Source organism: Paralichthys olivaceus, chromosome 11 (genome assembly GCF_024713975.1).
Source record: "Paralichthys olivaceus isolate ysfri-2021 chromosome 11, ASM2471397v2, whole genome shotgun sequence".
NCBI classification, from domain to species: domain Eukaryota; kingdom Metazoa; phylum Chordata; class Actinopteri; order Pleuronectiformes; family Paralichthyidae; genus Paralichthys; species Paralichthys olivaceus.
Window position 1 is genome coordinate 10,689,412 of NC_091103.1, and position 22,095 is coordinate 10,711,506.

The following is a 22,095-nucleotide window of genomic DNA, read 5'->3' on the forward strand; positions in this document are numbered from 1 at the left end:
AAAGGACACAGACTGTAAAATATTTTGATTAACAGAATAAATTGTTGTTATAAAAACTGTACAATTGTTAAAATGCAATAGATAATGTAGTGTGGTACTAGTAGGACATTTTCTCTATTAAAAACATGACATGAATTTCAATTGCACTATATATCCCTATGAATTGAAAAGAAAGATTTTCTGTGGTATTCTAATTAAATATGTTTTATTTTAAAAAAAAAAGTATATTGCATAATATTTTATATAAGGTTAGCAATTGATTATAATAAGAAACATGCAAGGAGAAATCTTAGTAGTTGTGACAATAAGACAAATGGAAAAAAACATGGCAGTATCTGTATTTTACCTCTTGAGGACAGAAGCCTGTGCTCTCTCCATCGACTACAACTAAAACATTTACCTAGACAGACGATCAAAGAGCACATAGCTCAACCAACCAATACTAACACCATATCTCAAGTTGTTAAAGACAGTGAAAAAATAATAATGGGTTCTTTGCTTTATTCACCCCTCCGATACATGTGGAAATTGGTTCGGGGAGGTTTAAGATTATCTTGCTGACAGATTAAGAGGTTCTGAATGGTTCTACTTGCATCGTCATGCTCTTGTTGCGTTGAGGATATGCAGTTGTTCTTTTAACCATTATGCTGAACCCTCTTTGAGGTCTCTCTGTTTGATCATCTTGACTGTGGCTGGTTTGCAATGTCGCCTGCCATGAAGGTTGATTAAAGGCCACTGTGCTCCTTATATTTAGCTAAATTTCTATTGTGCTGCACAACAGTGTTTCTACATATTTTTCTCAGGAGCAAAATGTGTAAAAAGACAATGTTAGTACCAGGGAATGTATCAGCATTCCTTTGCTTTGTCAGTGAAGAAAAAAAGAAATAAGAGAGGAAAAAAACAGTTTGGAGAGTGCTGCGGAAATGACAGTATAATCCTTAAAACACACTGAAGGGAGTCCAGAGAACAAGATCACAACAGCTTAGTTTATTTGTAGCCCTTTCCCTCTGATTTCATGCCTTGTCAAATACTAGCGGGGTTGCCCAAAGACATAACAAAATCTGTATTTTGTTTACACTTGGCCTATTTCCTACTTAGTGGCACTCTGCCAGTTTACATAAACCCTGAACATAAGGCTGTTTCACCTGCAATTTATCTCCCATCTCATCCAAAGGCATGTTGGGATTTACTATTACAGTATGACACATCTAATTTTTCTCTACTAATGGCACGGTGAAGGACACACAGCGTGATCCCTACATGAGCTTCACAACTTTGACAGGGAATTTTATCCCAAAACGGCAACACTCGAAGTTCAATTACCTCAAATAATTTACTTAATGCTAAATTAGCACGTCTTAGTCTTCTTAACCTTTTTGGAAGTTGGGGGATTTTGGAGTTGAACTTGAATTCTGGTGTGTCAGCACCTTTATCACTTCCATTGTTTTAAATCTACAACAGCAGTTATGTCATAAGTCATTGGACACAATTATTGTGTCATTAAATATTATAATAGGACTGAAGCAGAGGTACAAGCATCTGAAGCAACTTTGTCCGGGATTAGATTTGTTCTCTGATTTGAAAGCCTGTGGCAGCAGGTTGCACCGAACAACCTGAACAGACACACGGAGCATACAAATTGACCAAACAGTCAAATTCAGCTGATGCATAGTAAATAGCAAATGACATCCACCAATGTATTTTACAGAGCAGTGAACATTTACTTGGCACAGGCTCCCTCTATCTGTCTCCCTGGATTTTTCTCAGAAACACGTACACAACTGCAGCTCAGTTATTCATTACATCAAACGTCCGCTGGATGTTTATGCTTAAGTTTAGAAGCCGTAGCATCCTGGGCTTCTCTTTAATCCCTTGATTTATTACACAGAAGTGAGAACGACTGAAGTTTAGCTGAAATCAAAAAGGAACTTCTGATTTTGACAAATGTAAAAAGATTTTAGCATACCTTGAAGACTTACAATTTGACAAATGTTGACACTGATTAGATGTAGGGTATAATTTGAGAGCCCACCACCTGAGGATGTCTTGCAGAAATACCGTCGGAGTCCATTACCGAAGAGTTGATATACTATATTATCTCTTTATGTTGTATCTTAGAAGCAGCTAGTCAAATTTATCCCAGGACATTTCATAAGAGTCCCCTATTTCTGTCAGTCCTACCAAGTAAGAAATACTATACCACTGGCTGGTAATATCAATGTATGAATTGTAAAACTTTGCTGAGTTATGACTTTATTCATTTAGGTGGAGCTGTTTCATAAAGAGTGAATAGTTTTTCGTTATCTGTCTCCATCAAAACTTTATTCTACTCTCTTTTTTTTTCCAGAAGAAATCCCCCTAAACAAGGAATTTCCATCTGTTTGATGTGCACGCTTCTCCCTGTCTCCCTCCCACTTCTTGCATCTCCTTTCCATATAAAGAGAGAGACTCTCTTTTTCACCGTACCTATCTGTGTAGTGAGATATTCCTGAGGGAAGGCGAGGCGCTCCAACACCTTACGCTTTCTAAGTTAAAAATAGTGCTCTTCAGCAAACGAAAAAGGTTATCCAATTAAAAGTAATGAGAAGAAAGTAATGCCGGAGAAAGGGAATGGAAGGCACTTTTTTTTTCCTCCCCAGGAAAATAACTAAATAAATAATGACAACAAGTAGCCCATGGCATCCCTTATTGCATTATTCAGTGTGATGTCCCCTTAATCTACATCCCCCCCGGTGTTCAGCCATCTCTCTTTCCTCATATTTTAGCATAAAAATTGACACATCAAAGATTTTTAACTCTAAATTCAGAGAAAGGTATGGTGATACGAAGTAGGACAGGAAGAAAAAGGTGACCGTCAGACTTTTGGAAATTGTTCTCCGGAAGACACACAAATTTAAAGCTTGATGATAGTGTTGCAGACGTAGAATGAAATAAATGGTTCTATGCAAAACATTTACACATTTATGCATTATTCCATCCTCACTGTGATATGAGTTGGTTCATCGATGAGCCATGGGTGACACCAACTCGTCAGTCATGTGCCATTACACTGTCGCAGAAGCAGCTCAAATGAAGGAAAACCATGAATGTATTTATGTGATGGAAAGCTTGGCGACAGAGAAAACACTGGTTCTGTATTAACTCAAAGGACGTTGCCGTCTCCTCATCGGTCCACGCTTAATGTTTTCGTCTGCCACCCTTTTTTCATCTCTCCCGAAGTTTATGCAGGTCATTATTTACTCGCTGAATCTTTTTCCATTACACTTACTTGTATTTAATTTTAATCATTACACTATTTTTTCCACCTTTCCCAAATGAAAAATAAGCTTAAAAAAATCAGCCGAATGGAAACACACCTCATAGTCAGTAACACCATGCTTATCCTCATCTGGTGTTCACTAAATGTGCATTACATTGCATTGTGCAATGGGTGATATTCCAAACTTTTAGGAAAGTAAAAGTAAGTAAACATTCATTATAGGTTGAAGTAAAAAACTATACTATACATCTGCAAATATTGTGTTTGGTTTCCACATTAATTAATAATTTAATCAGACTTTATGACACAAAGGGACCATTTCACATGATTAGCCATTGCACTTTTTCTTGCCTGTGAATTGCATTGGAAATGAATGCTAATTATATTGACAGTATAATTGTCAATGCACCAATGCTAATCATTGGTGCTGGTCGTTTCCAACACATTTCCTGGGTCAGCCTGTTAAAATAAATTCACCTGGATGTCGCCTGTATAATGTCTCCAAAAGATTCTATAGTTTTTGTCACAGTAAAAGTCTCTTTAAAAGCCTGTAAAAAACAGCAATGTTGTCCATATCATGATGACATAGTTATCGCTCAGGACTCTGACCTTTTTCATATTTGCGAAGACAAATACCTTTAACAGTCTCTGGTGATGTCACATTCATTTCGGGGCTTCTCATATGTATTGATTGTTGTGCAGTTAGTCTATTAAATTCTCATGGGCTGCAGTCGGACTGTGCTATTGTACAGAACTGCATTTTACAGCTGACAGGTTTTACCCTGGCAGCCATCAGTGTATATTTAACATGTCATTCCTTTTTTTGATATTTCAGCAGACAACTATGAATGCTTTTATGTCAGCGGTATGCTTCTGTTGTTCTCCTGCTATAGCTTCTGAAATGTGATGGATAAATCAAAAACAAACAATGGAGTATGAAGGCTCACACAGAGACAGGAAGAAACTCGGCACAGACACACTCATGTTTCTTTTCCATTTCTGACACGTTAATCAAAACAGCACTTAAATAGTCTGTAGATGCACTAATTAAATAGAGACTTGTGATTTTACTCAGTGCCCTGCAGCTGCCAGGGACAGAGACGCAGATGGAGTCAGTGGAGTCCAAAGACGATGTGCGAGATAAGGAATGCAAAAGGGGAGCGAGGTTCTGGAATACATGTGCGTGTGATTGAAAAAAACACAAACAATGGAAAAACCCTAAAAAAGCGAATCAAGAATGGCAACAAGCTACAACGAGAAAAGAACATGGCAGAGTGATGAAGAGAATAGTAATGTGTGCGGTTGTGTTGAGTTGTCGCCTCCCTGGCTCCTCTGCTTCCTCATCTTTGTTTCCCACTTTAACTTCCGCTATCACTCTACTAGTCTTCATCTTGCTTCCATACACAGCATTTTCAACTCTGTGATCCCACCTTTTCTTTTCTCATCTCCTTCTGGTTCCTCATCAACTTTCCCTCAGACCTCTATTTCCATCGTCTTTTCTTTTTCTTGTTGGCCTCTCTGTTCTTCATCCCATTTGTCTCTCCCACTCTGTAACCCTTTTTTCAACTCCCTAACTCTTTCTCCTGCTCTGTTTCCATAGCCCCCCCTCCCTCTGTCAATCATCTCTCTGTCTCTTCCATCCCTCTCCACTGTTTCTTTTCCCCCTCCCCATAGCCTGTTGCATTATTCAGATGTGCACCTTCTATTTCCTCCCCTTCACCAGCTTGCCCAGGTTTCTATAGAAGACAGTAGGAATGGGGACAGACTGTCTAGATCTTCCATTTATCCTGATTTGCTGTCAAGCATCTGAGTGATGCCTATTCAGGATGATGGAGTGGGGTTGATGGGACTGGAGAGGGCAGATGAAAGAGAAGTGATGTGTGGGGTCACGGAGTCAGAGGACATGTTGTCTTTATCGCACTCCACCAGATGCCTGTCCTCTGGCTTGTATGTCTTTTATGGTTGAACTGCACTGTAAGGGAGGCTGTATCTATAGAAATATAACATAGACACGAAAAATTACAAAAACATTTTCTATCATGAAGTGTATTTGTAAAAAGAATGGAAACATCCGTGTCTCTGAAAGACTAAACTCTTTCTAGTTCCATTAAGAGATAAACTGTTTGTGATTGGCTGTGTTGAGAAGGGGAAGTTGTGACCTGAAATCACAACCTCACTGGAATGGTGAACAGCTGTTAACAAAGCTGCAATGTACACACACACACTCACCATACACACACACACACACACACACACACACACACACATTGGTGCAAAAGCTCACCTTCCCACTTCAGCACCATGGCCAGTGGCAGCCTCAGTGATACAGTCAAACGCCAAGAGGGGAGCTTAACTCTCAGAACCTTGGACAGCACTCACTCAAAAGCTTAGAGGGTAAGTGCATACTCGTGTTTGTGTGTGTGTGTGTGTGTGTGTGTGTGTGTGTGTGTGTGTGTGTGTGTGTGTGTGTGTGTGTGTGAGCCATCTTTTTATTAGCAGCTGTGACAGGCACGTATCAGGACAAAAAGAGCTTCATCTAACAATACATGCTGCACTGTATACTATAACATCGTGCCTCACTCTACAAGGCTCCTGCCTGATGTGAATTGACATGTACAGTATATAAGACATGGGAAGTTATATACTACCAAAGTGTTCTTTGTATACGATGGATGGATGAATGGATGAATAGATAGATAGATAGATAGATGGATGGATACATTTAAATTTAAATGTTTGTTCATATTTACTTCAGTGTTTTGATGATTTTCAACAGATCAAACTTAATTTGTGTACTATTTATGATCTGTATTTTCTATAATACCTATACAATGTGTGTACATTTCAGCAATCGTACATCTATATAGTGGCACTTGTGTTGGTAAGAGGCAGAGCCCACCTTTCCTAAGCTGATTTAAAATTTCTGATGTAAGCATAATGGATTCCCATAACAACATGGGGATTACATGCATGTAACTGAGCCCAATTTTATCTCATTGATAACAGCCGGTTTACTGTTTGCTGTCTTTACAGCAGAGCAGAGATTTTTAAAGCTGCTGCAAATGCAAACATAGCAACTGCGAAACACGTGGAAGGTATTGTGTTTTTCAATGCAGTTAATTCTATCAAAGATGCATCTTCGAAAAGTTTTCTTCACTTTTTCATCAGTAAATGATTCTTTATTTTTGTGCAGAAGTAGGGGGACATGAGGGAACAGACACAGGATGTAGAGCTCCAGGTGACAGGCTGCACACGTTTAACTCCAGCAAAGAGGAGTGAAGTGCGTAGCAAACTACTCACTCCACACAGCGTGGCATCAGATTACGCTTGCAATTATTTTAGACCAACTTCTTGATCAACAGTGGGAGTTTGTCAAGTTGTACCATGAATATATACAAACCAGTCGCTCTTTTTGAAAAAAGGAGCTGCTCGAGCTGAAGTGTTAAATCAGACCTGCTGTTGGGATGGTAACCACAGGGGGTTGCCAAATAAACCAGGAGAGAAAACCTATGTCTAGTGCACATTAGAGGATATTTTGAAAACCCTGAGAACAAAGAAAAAATAACAGATTCATTGAATTTTTTGTCTGATGGTCGTCAGGACGCAAACACTAAAAGATTTGACCAGAACGTTCTGGCCAAGACTACACCTTGCGATTCGTATGAAACAATTTCACAGTGGTGGTTCTAGAATCTCACAGAAACATGCGTGATTGTTCTTCTTCATTTTTTATGGCAGTTTGCAAACAACTTTTAGTTGCATTATCGCCACCTTCTCAACTAGTTTGTGTAGAACTTGCGCGATTAAATGTGACTTCAGAAGAAAATCAAACATGGAGGAGGACCAATGTCAGGTCCTGTCTTGTGATGAAAAACATTAGAAAGAGAAAAAAATTAGGGATGTAATCCATGTTGAGAAGGCGGGATTGGTTTATAGGTTCTGCATCACGAGATGGAGGTGAGTTGGAGATGTATTGTTGTTTTTTGGTCACACCTGTACTTGTACACAACATCCAGTTGGTGATGCTTCCTTTTTAGCTCACTCTCTTCGGCTACTGCTGTCAGAGCCAATAATTGTAAATGTCAAAATTGGGTCTAAAATCTTCCATATTATCCTCTAGTGTGCAGCAGCCCTTAAGGATTAGAACTTGACTTTTGATGTCACCATCAGTAATCTGCAATGGCCTGATTAGGATTGTACAGGAAAAGACAAGCAGCACAAGAAGGCCAACCACTGTTTGTTAAAAAAATATTCATACTGGAAATATTGAATCCATACAAACATGTAGGTGCAAACAAATATATTCTCACGCACGTGCATCTCTTTTCCAAATCGCACTTGTCATGTATACTTTGCCATTCCACACACTCACTTATCACATGATCAATCTCCCTTCCCGTTGCCCATAAATGTTCCCAAGCAGTTCACCTTTCTGTTCGGCTCAGTCTAAATGACAAACACATGCAGACACACAAACTCCACCACACAAAGCTGCCTCGTGCACCAACATGACTATTTTCATATATTGTCACATCACCACTATTTCACAACCCTTTGCCACTAGTTTTTCACCCTACAGCTAATTAATGCTCCGTAAAGCAACACACCATTCACTCAGTCTAAACCATATGAAGCGAGTTCACTGGAGTCTCACGCTTCATTTGCACCGACAAACATCAAGAATGTCGCGCAGATGGTAAAAACATGAAGAGTAATTTTAACAGCAGACATGTAAACAAAGGGAAATAGGCTTTGATGTTGTAAATATGACAGATATACCAAATTGGGAGGGAAAGACACGGAATACTCATTATACTTCAATTATAACGCTACAGCACAGTGTTTATACACACAAGGACACATGAAGGTAAAAGAGGAAAGTTTTGGACTTGCTTACAAGTGATTGTATTATTTTCATTTTTTTAAACATCTGTCTATTTGTCCATCCACCTTTCTATCCATCCATCCATCCATCTAAACATCTGTCTATCCATTGAGACCCTTTGACACAATGAATGTTATTCTAAACATATATGATGATATCATATTAGAGGTAGTTAAGAGAGTAATAAAATCAACCATGTAATTTTCTTCTTAAGATAATTGTGAGAGAAGTACTGACTCAAACTTTAATGTTTTGACAGGAGCTGTGAGCTCATACAATTATCTCACATTACTTTGCTTCATTGTTTAAAATGTGTAATCTTGTCGCCATATGGACAAGATGACATATCTCAGTTCAGTACAACTTGAGCAGTTTTTTTTCATCTTACCATCATTATGTCCTTCAATTTAATATTGTTTCGCTCCCGTCTCTCACTCTTTGTCTCTCTGTTTCGTCCTCTTTATTTCACCTCTACTCTCTCCCTGGCTGTCTCCAGCATTATGCTAACACATTTAAAGGCATGCTGCTGCTGTGCAGTGCAATCCTTCAGTGAAGCTACACTCCCTAAATGTGTCTGCTGGGCCCGCGGTTCCTCCCAAACCGATCAATCTCTGGGATGACACCAGCCCCAAGGTTAAACCAGGGTCACACACGGAGTGCATACACACATACATCCGCACTTACAACATACACTCAAATTCAGTTTTTTTGTGACAAGCATCTGAAGCCTCACAAGTCATTGAGTCCAGTTGTATCAATATCTGATATATTGTTTATTGCACACTCAGTAAACACTGACACACACATGCACAAACACAGCCATATATAGACACAGCCGTGTGCCACTTACATGTCAAACCATGCGTCAAATCACATACACTTGCATAAGCAGACAGCCATCCACAAACATAAAAACATGTCCTCTGTCAAAAAGTCAAACCTGTATAACTCAATAAACACAGACCCCCAAGTCAAATATCACCTCTGGACCATCAACTCAGTTACATAACGTTCTCTTTTAAAATTAAAATGAGCTTCTAGTCTGACTTCACTACCGTCACTAACAACTAAAAGTCAACAGGGATAAAATCAAATTTCGCCAACTGTGTGACCTCTTGAAGAACGTTCACAAAGTTGGTGCCACAACAAGCTGTAGTTCCACTTCTCCTGTGACATCATCACTGCATTAAGGAAGGATTTGGTCACCATCTTAGTTACCACGGTTACTACATTAAGGGTGTTATTCGCCTGCTGGAGAGAATGAAGGTATAGGACAGCAGATCCTGCAGGAGTTCAATTCTAAGAATAGCAGTCGAGGCAAAGCTGTCTTATGTAATGTACACAAACAATATAGAGAGGAGAGGCCACCACTTGCCTGCTAGTGTTGATGACTGGTGTGATGTGAGAGTGTACTACCCCCATGACCTCCATGACTCATGGTGTGTCACCATCCTCTTGCAGTCACCATTGAGCTCCATCATTAGTACATATAGTATACAGGGTTTACATCAAGGTCTTCATGTTCCACGTTCCACTGTGTGGGCGAGGGACTTCTTTGAAGAAACAGCCATGTCCGCCGCTTTTGCTGTCACTGTTTTTTTCCTACGAGAGTGGGGGGCAGCATGGTGGTTGTCTGTGTGGCTGAATATCTTTGCTGTAGGTGTGAATGCTGGTTTGTCTCTGTATGTGCCCTGTGATACACTGGTGACCTGTCCAAGGTGTAACCCCTTCTCGTTCGATGTCAGCTGAGATTGGGTCGAACTCCCCACTTGACCCTCAACAGATAAGTGGTATCAATGATGGATGTCAGGGAATTTGTTACTTGTTCACACTTTTATACCTTTTAAATTGTGTTTGAGTTATATCTTGCCTGATGTTCCACAGGTGGTTGACCTGAGAGGTCTGAAGGCCTCTGCAGGAACACAGTTTTCAGGAATGAGAGGTTTTATTTTTTGTGTTAGGAGTTGCCATCCTGTCTCTGGTGTTGCAATAAGATGAACCTTGAGAGTCTGTAGCTCATGAGGATAATGGACATCTTGTCAGAACTTTTAGTGACAAAGACATTGTATTCCCTCCCATTTGGTTTAACACTGAAATGCCTCTGTTGTACTTTAAGCTTTTTGGTTTGACCGTCAGCATGTACGTTAGACCAAGAATCTCCTCTGTATACATATCTATGATGTAATGAACTCATATACTTAAGTAAGACAACTGAAGCTCATCAAGTTAATTCTTTAATTCACCACTGTGAACACTGAATAGAAATTCAGCCATCTTCATCAGACATCTGGGCAGAAAATCTTTCTTCATCTATGGACTTCCAGGGGCCTTTAGAGTCTTTTTAATATAATAATTGACTTCATACCAAAGGAGTCCTGATTCTAAACCAACTGTGGACTGGAGGATTGGAAGTGTCCAACAGAGTATTTCCATCAGCCCCATTGACAAATTGGATAGTTTTCCTTATTGCTTTTAGGGCTGATCATGCAAGAGAAACTCCAACCATTTTGAACACTGACAGTATCTGCAGTTTGCAGTCATAGGGTTGAAGTTACTCAATGATTTTAATGCAAACAGTTCTGGAGGGATCTTTTAAGAAAGGTAAAGGTATATCAATTCCTTATTCATACGTGTGTGTGTGTGTGTGTGTGTGTGTGTGCGCGTGTGCGTGTGGTTTGCTCTTTATTTTAACATTCCCAACATGAGACTGAGCATATGTGAGCACAGTGCCACTGCTCTTTTTATTCACTGTGTGTGCCTCCTGTTAAAGCTCACCGTGCAATTTTGAATCAAAGCTAAGCAGGTGTCACTCTGGCTACAGACAGATGGGAGGCGTCATGCTGAAACCAGAACCCTATCATCTCATCTATTTCTCTCTCTCTCTCTCTCCCTCTGCTCTCACTCTGTTTGCCTCCCTCTCTCCATTTTTATCCAGTCCACTGTACAGGCTGGCTTTTTTCACACTGGGGGCTTTTATTTTGACACAGGTGTATGAGTCTGGAGGGGGGGGGGGGGGGTTTCCCTGAACCTAAACTACCTTAAAAATGTAGTATTATGGTGTCAAGGCTTTTTTTTCGAAATCAGAGAACAATCTATCTCGCCTGATTGACTGACACAGGATGACCTTTTTTGGAGTCGTGACTCATTGTGTTTTTGTGCAGTAAGAATGCAATTTGGACTTGAACTTCATGTGCATGTGTCAATAAAATATTCTTGGTTATATTGTTGCATTATAAGCAATAAATGACAACACATTAGATAGGAGAGTCAGTTTATACTGTGGGGACTTTTTATGTATTTTAATTAAAATTTTTGGGGGGGCTTTTGAGAGGACTGGAATGGGGAGAGACTATGGGGGGAGACACTGGGTTAAAAACAAATCTATCCGAAAAATACTTTTACTAGATAGAGTTTTGCCTATTTACAGGTAGTTACATGTAGCACACAAACTAGTGTTTTATCAATAGCCTTATAATATTGCTATTCAATTTCACTTTCACCAGACATAAAGCAATTAAATAAAAACAACAATTGGAATTTTCGGCCACCTGGTAACTTTTGGTCCAGTATCCACTGTTCTTTAGCTCTGTTTTGGTTTCCAAACACTACTGAGGGGAACATCTGGTCCATTAGCTCTAACATGCTTCACTGAGTTCAACAGCTGGTACCAAACCTTGTCTGTCATTCGGTGCTGGGCAGGTTGCACAAAGTTTGTTTATCAGAGCTTCCTGCTCCCCCACTGTCCCTATTCAATGAAGCCAGAAGGCCAAAAAAGTAGAACTAATGCTACCAATGTGTAATCGCCTATTTCAGAATGTTATACTATCATTGCTGAGCGTGAACTTTTTTTTCTTCTTCTATTATTAGTGTGTTATTCTGGCCCTCCTCATGTCTTTTTTTATTCTGTTGGATCCCACACTATTTAAATATGCTGACATTGTCAAAAACCTGGTTCTCCTGGTTCTGATTCCCCTCCTTTCTCGGTATTGTTCCGATGTTGTATATCACAGCATGCATTTCTTTCTTCTTTCACTTTGTCCTTTGGTTTTCTAAGTCTCATTGCAAATCAGCATCTTCTATTGTCTTTTCCAGCACATCCTGCTTGCATTTTGTATGTTTCTATTTATAATTTTTCTTTTCTTGACATGTCTCTCTCTCCGAGCACTGTCTCTCCTCTATCCCTGATGAGGCCAGCCCCTCCATGGTGATGAGACCGACAGAGGGTGATTAAAGTGGAGTCTCATCTGGTGGGAAAACTGACCTCAATCAGAACTATTCTACCAAGAGGACGCGCCCCTCCTCTCTGTTTCCCTCCATCCATCCCTCCTACTCACTATATCCCTGACTCTCATCCACCATCCTTTATTCTCCCTGACCCACTCCCTCACCATGTCAGTGCTCCCCATCTCTCATCCTCCCTTTCCCGCTTTCGACTCTCATTTCTCATCTTCCTCTATCCACTCTCAGTGATCACTGTCAATTTGTCATCATAGGCTGTATTGTTCTGTGATGCTAATCTGTCCTTCTGAGGAACTCCGGAGTTTGCTATCATCAGCTCTGTGCAAGAAACCTGGTATTTACAGAAAAATCTACTTTGCAGGGACTGGATAGTGTTCAAAGTTCTGGATTGTCTTAAATACATTCTTTTTTGTCAGAAATAGACTATGAGGATTCATATTTTAGAAAGAGATTGTTAATAATTGTTGTAAATTATCAAATATTTGCTTCCCTGCATGACTGTCGGTGTTTGTTGCTGAAAATGTAACATGTCCATAGACGATCATAAGCTCGGGCACACACGTTTGTGAAGTGTTTCAAAGACATGTGTATAGTCGGGTCCACAAGTCTGAGACCATTTTCCTGATTGAAATGTCATTTTCTGGCAGTGATTGTGATTTACGGGGAATCTAGAGGTGAAGGCTTCAGTCCAATTCTTTTTTTATTGTGGTGTGTTAAACATATAACAAGTAGCAACTGTTCATTGAAATGCTTAAAAAAATAGCCAGCCCTTTGTTATATTTTGTTGACTTGTGCATTATCCAAAACATTTCCAAAAATGTTCAAACCTAGAGAAATCTACAATTGTATTCAAAGAAATGGGATTGTTGAGGTGAGGGGGCTGGGAGAGCACCTTCACATGGCCCCTGAATTGGGTCACAGCGCAGGGGAGAGCTGTTTGCTGATGGATCCTCAGGTTTATAAGGCAGCAGCTGAGCTGCCTCGAGGAGTCAGAACAGACAAGGACAGAGACGGACACATGGAGAGACAGACATTGGACTGAAAAGCCAGGCACCAGTAGAAACTGCAGGACTCTTCAGGTTAAGTGTTTTTGTGAATTTAGTTTTGTATGAATAAAGTATGCTGCAAAGCAACTCTTTAGTCTCTGGCTGTGTGTGGGAGCGCCGTGTGGCATGGTCAACTGCCACAGGGATGTTTCGTTTCAGTCATGGTTTACACCTGAGTCAGGTCAGGTAGATTTTTATCAGCAGTAGTGGTGTTTAGTTATTGTTTTGCTTGAGTGACCCAAAGTGGCCAAAGTTACATTTTGTAACATTAACTCCAGATGAAATAAGATGGCAAACCCAAAATAAAATGAGAGATTTCATTGCCCGCTGTATTTAACGAGCAGGTATTACTCATCCATTTATTGGTCTTTTTCTCTTGTCTTTATTATAGCAGCCCACAGCTACAGGGACAAAGTTATATTTCAGAATATAAGGGCAACAAGTTTGACCCATTTGTAGATTTTATGTGTAATTAGGCAGATATTCTTGTACAGTCTAAACAACCAAGGGCAGAGTGTATTTAGTGTTACTGCACATGCCCTTGACAACACTACTGGCTGAGCTTTATTTGAATCTTCATATTGCCGGTGATCATGCATGCAGGGTGATTTGCGGCATAATGCATACTATCTGGAGTATTGAATTACATGGCCACCAGAGGCATTTTACTAGCTCTGCTGAACCGGAAGTGATGCAATCATACTGGCCTCATTTCCAGTGATATTTAAATCCTTTTCTGCATGAACGCTCTGGCCAATTGGCAAATCACTCTTCTGCCGCGTGTGCCCTGTTCTTGATTTGATGTGTTAGGAATGTTTGTGTGAGTGCGTGGGTGTGCCGTTTTGGCAATTTGATGTGATTTGTGAAGATGTGTGTGCGTGTGGCCATCCTTTGGTCCTTAATCCACAATCTGCAGTCTGCCAGACAGGCATGTCTTTTTTTCTCAAAGCTCTAACCATGAAAGAAAAAAAAATCTCTTTCTCTGTTTGCATTGTACTAGCCTTGCAGTTTCACCTGTAAGGCCTAACATGGAAACATCCAATCCACCTAAGGCTTACAGTAGGCTCAGAGCTTGATGGGTTGGTCATTTCAAGGAACAGAAACAGTTGGGCTGTGGTTCACACACGAGCCAGAGTTTCAAGCTTAACAATATTGGTGTTAATGGCCTTCGGCGGCTTGATTTTCTTCTATTAAATCTTAAATAAGCAGCTTCTAGCAAAAATCTATCTCCTAAAAACAGCTTCACAAAAAAAGGGTAACATATGAATGCAATATTAAATGCTTCTTGTCTAAAACCAGCACTGATCACACCTTTGTGCATCTTTTCTTTTTCCTGTGCTTGTTTCTTATGAGTCATTTGAGGAAAAGCTATGTCTCTGTTCTCAAATGAGACATTTTTAGAATGATGATAACGACGATCATGATGATCATGGTGATTGTCCCAGTTATGATTGCCATGCCACCTGAAGGTGTAGCGCGAGTGTTGACAGATGTGTTTTAATGGCATTCATTAATTAAAGCCATTCACTCTAAAATGAAATGGTTGTCTGGTGCTCTCTGCAAATTCATGTTCTTTTTCTCTTGCCCTTTGAAGATGAGAACCAGTTGTTATCCACACCAATGTCACACCTCTGTAACTCCCCTTTGTCGTAGAAGGTCCCCTGTGATGGTTCACTGTCATGCTTTTAATGAAGTATGTGTGATGCTCTCAGATTGTACTGTCAATCATGTTATCAGTGTGGAGCTGGGTATTAATGTCAACAATTTATGAACACTGATCAGCCACAACATTAAAACCACCTCCCTAACTTTGCCTATCCCCCCCTCCCCTTGTTTCAGCTTTGATCTGTCAAGACATGTACTGGAGGATGTTAAAAAACATTGCATTGAATTATGGCAAATGCAACATTTATTTTGTGTGAATGTAACATCCGCATGAATGGCAGGAGCAATTATTTCCCAGCAGAACATTACCCAGAGTATCACAATTAAGCTGTATCCCAATTTAATGGGGCCTCATTTTTTTGCTGAGCCAAAATGAGACAGTCTGGTCCACGGAGATGTTCCTATGAGCCATCAGCTTGTCTCGCCATTACCTTTGCATTGTTAAGTACTTTGAGCCACTGTTCTTACTGCAACCCAGCTATCCTCATTTGTAGCTAGTTAGCTTTGTCACCCCAACGCAATGAATCCAGGGCTAGGTTTGTCGGAGAGGGATCCATCCATTTGATCCATCTTTGATCAGGAATGGTCGAAGGCCACATTTGACACAGCCTTTAAAATGGGCAGGCCTAGTTGGACAGCTGTGAAACCATTATTCCACAAATAGAGCCTCCAAATAATTCAATTTTATTTGTATAGTGCCAAATCATAATTTACATTATCTCAAGGCACTTTACATAGAAGGTCAAGACCTTATCATATTTAATATAGGGAAATATGGCCCCTGAATTGGGTCACAGCTTGCCACTACTCTATGCCTTCATTCCGTAGTGCATCCTGGTGCCATTTCTTCCCCATGTGCACAAAATACATACACTCTGCAGTTCACATGATACAAAAGCAAATGTGATTCATCAAACCAAGCCACCTACATAATTGCTCCATGATCCATTTCTGATTCTCAATCGATCATTATAGATGGTTTGAGTGGGAGACAGTCAGCATGAGCACTGTGATGCCGCAGACCAATATGTAGCAAGCTGCAATGGATTTTGTGTTCTGCCAGCTTTCTATCATAGCCCAAAATAGTGTGTGCTCTTCAGTAGGACATGACCAGACAGGCCAGGCTTTACTCCCTACATGCATCGATAAGGTTTGGATTCACATGACTCTGAAGCTAGTCCACTACTTGTCCTTTCTCAGGCAAATGATGAACTGGCAACTTATACTAAACACCTTTTGCCATTTAGTTTTGGAGATGGTCTGCTTCCAACTCAACTATTTCAACAACTCACTCTTCACTTGCTGGATAATGTATCCCACCACTTGACAGGTGCCATTGTAACAAGATAATCTATGTTTCTCACTTCACCTGTCAGTGGTTGTAATGTTGCAGTTAATCGGCGTATAATACTATCACACCTCAAGCAGGCAGCTCATTTTAGATATTAGTATTACCAATGTGACATCACTCATGTCAGAGCAAGCAGTGGAGTGGAAAGAGAGGGAAACTAAAATATACCAACTTCTGCCTCCATCTGGGACATTTCAGCCAGAGATTTATGTTTTATTTTGGAGGAAGGCGAAAATTGTCCTGTTTACTCCAAGGGCACAGTGACAAATAAGGATAAATGAAAGAATGTGATTACGTAAAGCAAATATAAATCAGCCTTGGGATACACAATGCAAAAATTTTAAGGAGGATGTTTTTTTGTGTCAGCGGTTCCTGTAGCAACCCCCAGCTTTCAGTGGAGAAAAGATTTCCCTTTGAACTGTCTCTGTGGAGGTTTCCTCTCATTTATTTTTCCTATATCACTTTAGGATTTTGGGAGAAGGTTTCCTTTGTGCTCTCAGTCTAGGTCAGGGACCACTGATGTTACTTAAATGCAGAGCAGACACACTAATTAGGATGGTCGGTAGAGATGTATGACTTGCTGCCGTGCATAACTGCCTTAAGTGAGTGGCAGATCACTGAAGGTGAAAGGGAAATTGCACAGCTGGAGCAGGGTGTCAAACACATGAAATGGCTCATGACGAAGAGGTGAGTTTTTTGGCGCTGTGTGTATGCATGCGTGTGTTAGTGAGAGTGTGGGTGTGCATTTCAAGTGGTGAGACTGGCTGCAGGGATCTGGTCAGGTAGGGTGTTATTGGGCTGTCGACACAGAAGCTGTGACAGGAAATGGAAATGACAGGATGACAGAAAAGTGTGTGTGTGTGTGTGTATTGGTGTGAAGGAGTGCGTTCATGTGCAAGGACGCTTGCAGGGTTTATATCTTAGAAATACTGAGTATAGAAGCAGTATTGGGAAAATAAAAAACTCTGAGATTTTTGGAATAATGTCATCAATTTATTAGAATTAAAGAAAGCACAGAGAACCTGCACAGAGGTCCATTACTTCAGGATCCAAAATCTTGGCTACCAATCTAATTGACTAATATATCCAATGATGAAGTGATACAACTGATTCTCCCACTGTCAGGTTATTTTTTTCCCCTTTAATGACCCTAATACTCTGTTGTACTTAACTGTATAGGCTACTGCAGTTGTGAGGAACACATGAGGGAGGGGATTTCATTTTAGACTTATGTTGATGGTGCAGACTGACTTTTCAAGGTATGTTTTAAAATAAGAATATTAAATTACAAAATTAATTTAGTTAGTTTCTCACACATATTGATGTGAGTGACTGTTATATAATGTGCACATGCACACAGCCGATTATCATCCAATGATCAATAATGTAAGCAGTTAAAGGTGATTTTAGTTTTGCCAACCTGTGAACAAGAAAATAAATCAATGGTGTATACATACACATGTACACACACACACACACACACACACACACACACACACACACACACACACGTCACGTCTGACAGTCTTTGATGTAGTCAAAGTGTTTTCCCTCTCTCATGTTGTTTTATCTTTGTTTCCTGCTTCATTCGTGACACACTTGTATCCGTCTGTCACCTCAATAACAAAGACTCATTGTTATTGCCGCTCATTTAAAAGCAGGCTGTCTGGTTTCTCCCTCAGAAAGTCAGAGAATGAGCACATTGATTTATGGATAATAAGATTTAAGTGAGATTTTGATGTGAAAAAAAACAGTTGGGCAAGATAATTTCATTGTGTGGAGAACTGAAGCTTTGTATACACAACATAGAGGAAGTCTGAAATCTTCTGAATCTTACACCGTATGCAACCGTAAAATGTGTCATGCAACTTAGGGAGTTGACAAATTCATGCACGACAGAAAAAAAAAAAACATTTGAGTATTTTGAGTCAGTTAAACACATATTAGCATAAATTGATGTGATTGTTTCTTGATGTCCACAAAGACAACCAGGTTTAATTGCCCCGTGGCGTTCTCTATCAAAGTATTATTACATTTACTGACAGAAAAAAAAAACATTAAATCCTTAATAATGCAACAAATCTGATGAACAGTTGATAAAGTATAAACACACAAGTGTAGAAATGTGGATGGTTCCATTTCCCCAGTCTTCTCTTCTCTCTTAGCATAATAACTTCAGTGTTAATAATTCCTGATCAGATCACCTGCTCAGTTTGTCTCATTGGTGCTTGTGGGTGGCTGACTTTGATTTGGAAGTCAAAACTAAATGTTTTCTGTGCAACATCACAAATAACTGAAGACAGGAGCTGGTTGACCTGAAGCTTAAACTTCTGTAATCACTTTCAAGAAAAGATTCTGGATGTGAATCTGCAGAATGTGGCAGCGAGGCACAGGATTTGGGGGGTGGATGTCTTTGGGTTTCTGTTTCTTGTTTGACCATTCATGTCGGTGCAGGCTTTGGTTGCCCACAGACAAGGCAAAGACATAGAGCAAAATGCATTGACTGTTGTTTTTTCAAATGTAATTACATTTATATGCAGAAAACTATATATGTAGTTGAGACAAAATGTTTTCTTGACCTAAAACACTATTGGAGGGTATCTTGTCTCTCAACTCCAACTCCAGTCTCACATCTTATACTATCAGTCAGACTCAGGGGCTGTGGCTCAGGGGACAGAACAGGTTGACCCAACTCTTCCCCATTCCGATTGCCGTACTGACGAAACTGAACCGCAAAAGTGCTGCCAATAGATGCACTGTATGAGTGTGTGTGGGTGAGTGGCAAAAAACTGTAATGTATTAGCCCTGTGGTTGTTCATCCAGACTAGAAAAGTGCTTTGTAAATACAAACCATTTACTATTTACTGTAAACAGTGAATGGCAAACATGATGGAGTCTTGGCCAGATTATCCACTGTCAACACCAACAGCCGAAATTTTGGCAGTGGCCCACAGAAGCTAATTCGTTATCAGACGATAGCTGATGGGCTTGGAGATTGAACTTTCTGAGGACACAAGCACAGAAACACATCCCCATCCACCAGTCATCAGTAGCCTCCCTCCCCCTCCCCTCTCCTCCTTGTCTTACCCACAATGAAGTGGCGATTAAGGTGGAAATCAATTTGAGTTGCCCACGGCTAAATTGATATCATCACATTTACTGCAGGTTGAATAATGAATGACTGTATCACTATACGGGGACGTAATGGGATGAGACAAAGCCCAGGTAGACCGCTCGCCGCAGGTGAGGGCTATTATTAGCATCCGGTTCATGGCACACCCACTCAGAACCATACATGTACTGATGCATGTGCAGGTAAAAGGTGAAATACACAGTTAAATTACAATATAACTTAAGCCATTGTCACTGCTATGATACACAATGCTCAATCACAGCATCTTGCAAGTGTTGAATTAAAGCATTTCCAGTTGTCGAGTGCAGAGGTGTTTCCATGTGTTTCTCTCCACTACTCATTAGTCCTGACAGGTTTTTTTTATTTTGTTATGAACATCTGTTCGCTGTTTGTTGCCCACTGATGAGCCTGTGAAGTGAAGTAATGGCCAGAACACTTTCTGAAAATTACTCACTCTGCAGGTAAAATGCTATGGACACTAATTAGGTGAATGTTTTTTTTATCCACTATTAAAAAGATTATGTGACAATAACTCAAGTTGGAAACCAAGATTTCCGCCTGTTAATTAAATGAAACAGAAGCTACATGTGTGAAAGTGAAATGTGTCCCGTCAGTGATTATTAGGTAAAATGGGTATTATAAAATAAAGTTGAGATTAAACAGAAGGGTGATGAATGATGTATGATATACGAAGTCGTGTCATCATCACCTACGTGGAATGAGTCTACCTGTACTTGACATAAATTGGTTTGCAGGTGAGTGTGCGTCATTTTGTGACATTTTATGTTTTGTCAAACTTCTTTGGAAGAAGTGACCGGTTCATATCATAATGGTTTAACTAACAGGAAATAAAAAGTCCTCATCTTTCGAAAAATCATATCACTGGACGTGAAGCGTGAAACAATCCTGTGATCTGCTTCTTGTTCTTCTTCTGTTATTTAATGCTGTCAACTATTACGTCTCTACTTCCTGACTGATCTGATGTGGTTCAGTTTGATCCAGACTGAGACCACATGTTTTGGTCCAGACTCATCAAAGATAACAAGAATAACATTTAGTTTTTGAATATCAAGCACTTTATTCATTTTGCTCTAACAATGTACAGGTTTGATCAATTTAAAATATGTTATGTACCTGTGCTCAATCCAGTGTGATGTTATTTAAGGTTCAAAGACACAGTTATGTAAAAAAGAAGAAAAAAAACTACAGTTTCATCATTGAATCAAGGAGCCCATTCAGGATAATACACATTCTAGAGACATTGCATTTCTTTACATTATAATTTACGACAAAATATCACTATTCACAGACACATTAATATTGTCCCAGTGAAACACAGGGACTGTTCTCTGATCAGATGCTGGTCGACCACGTCATGGTAAAAGGTTGATCCACAGGAATGGCCTTTGAAGTAACATCTATAATCAGCTCCTGTAGACACAAGAAGAGAGATGAGAAATGTGCTAAACCTTTGGTAACTTTCCCAAAATAGCTAGAATAATTGGAGAGGTTACAAAATATTAAATACAAAACATAAATAAAAAAACAAACTTCAAATACATAAATGTTATATGTTATAGACCATGGAGGAAGGAGTGTAAGGTTTAATTTTTTTACACGTGTTATCCTAAATATTGAACTTTCATATATGTGTCATTCAGGCTGCAGAGAGGTGTGATTCCCCATCGACCTGTAGATGAATGGATTGTCTTGAGCTGAAAAACCACTTATTACTACGCTCGGTCTATCTCATCCTCATCCCTCTCTCTGCCCTTATTCCTTCCCCCTGCCCATCTTTCATTCTCCCTTTCACCTCTCTCTTCCTCTCCATCTGTTTTTTTGTGGTGTATTCTCTCTCCCTCCACCACGTCCGTCCCTCTTCCACTCCTACCCTGTCTTTTCATTATTCTCGACTCATCCATGCATCGCCATCACACACACATGCACAAACACACACACACATTCAAAAATGCTTCTGTCATTTTGACTTTGCTCATCTGCAATTCTTGCCCTCTCTTCCTGACTCTCCCTGTCTGTCTCCTCCAAGAACAGTATAAATCTAAGACTTCTGGGCTATTTTCACCTGCGATTATTTATGGAGCTGCTGTGCCTATCATTTTCATGCTCTTGATAAGTGCTCTGAGTACAGTACACAACCTTGACAGGAACATTTTATCAAAGGCCAAATGAGAAGAGGGAACACAGGCAATCCTTTAAAATCTGTCATCGTCTTTCCTCTTTCTTCTTTTTCACACTCTTGTAAGAGTCACCGTCCATATCGCCCATCCTCAACCTCAAGAATTATGCATTTCAATGTAAACTACTAATACATCACAACATTTTCTTCATTACTCCTATTTCTGAATCTTTTAACTTCTGTCTCTGCAACCTTGATTTGAAAGGATGGCCGCAGCTCAAGCCCTGATATGATGAACATTAACTCCACTCTTGAGTATCCTTAGCTCCAGCTTAACCTAACAGTTCACACTTATCTCCCTGCACAGCACTGGAGAGGAG

The 22,095-nt window shown here is 39.9% G+C and overlaps 2 protein-coding genes across 2 annotated transcripts in view; one reads left to right on the forward strand and one right to left on the reverse strand.

Annotated features, from left to right (window-relative positions):
* The window catches only part of zbbx (zinc finger, B-box domain containing), a 318,314-nt gene that overhangs the window by 280,667 nt on the left and 15,552 nt on the right, over positions 1-22,095 (forward strand). The window lies entirely within an intron of this gene.
* si (sucrase-isomaltase) overlaps positions 20,632-22,095 on the reverse strand; it is a 69,651-nt gene continuing 68,187 nt past the window's right edge. The window contains exon 48 of the mRNA XM_069534305.1: positions 20,632-21,009. Within this exon, the coding sequence (XP_069390406.1) occupies positions 20,932-21,009 (78 nt within the window). The 3' untranslated portion in view covers positions 20,632-20,931. The remainder of the gene's footprint in view (positions 21,010-22,095) is intronic.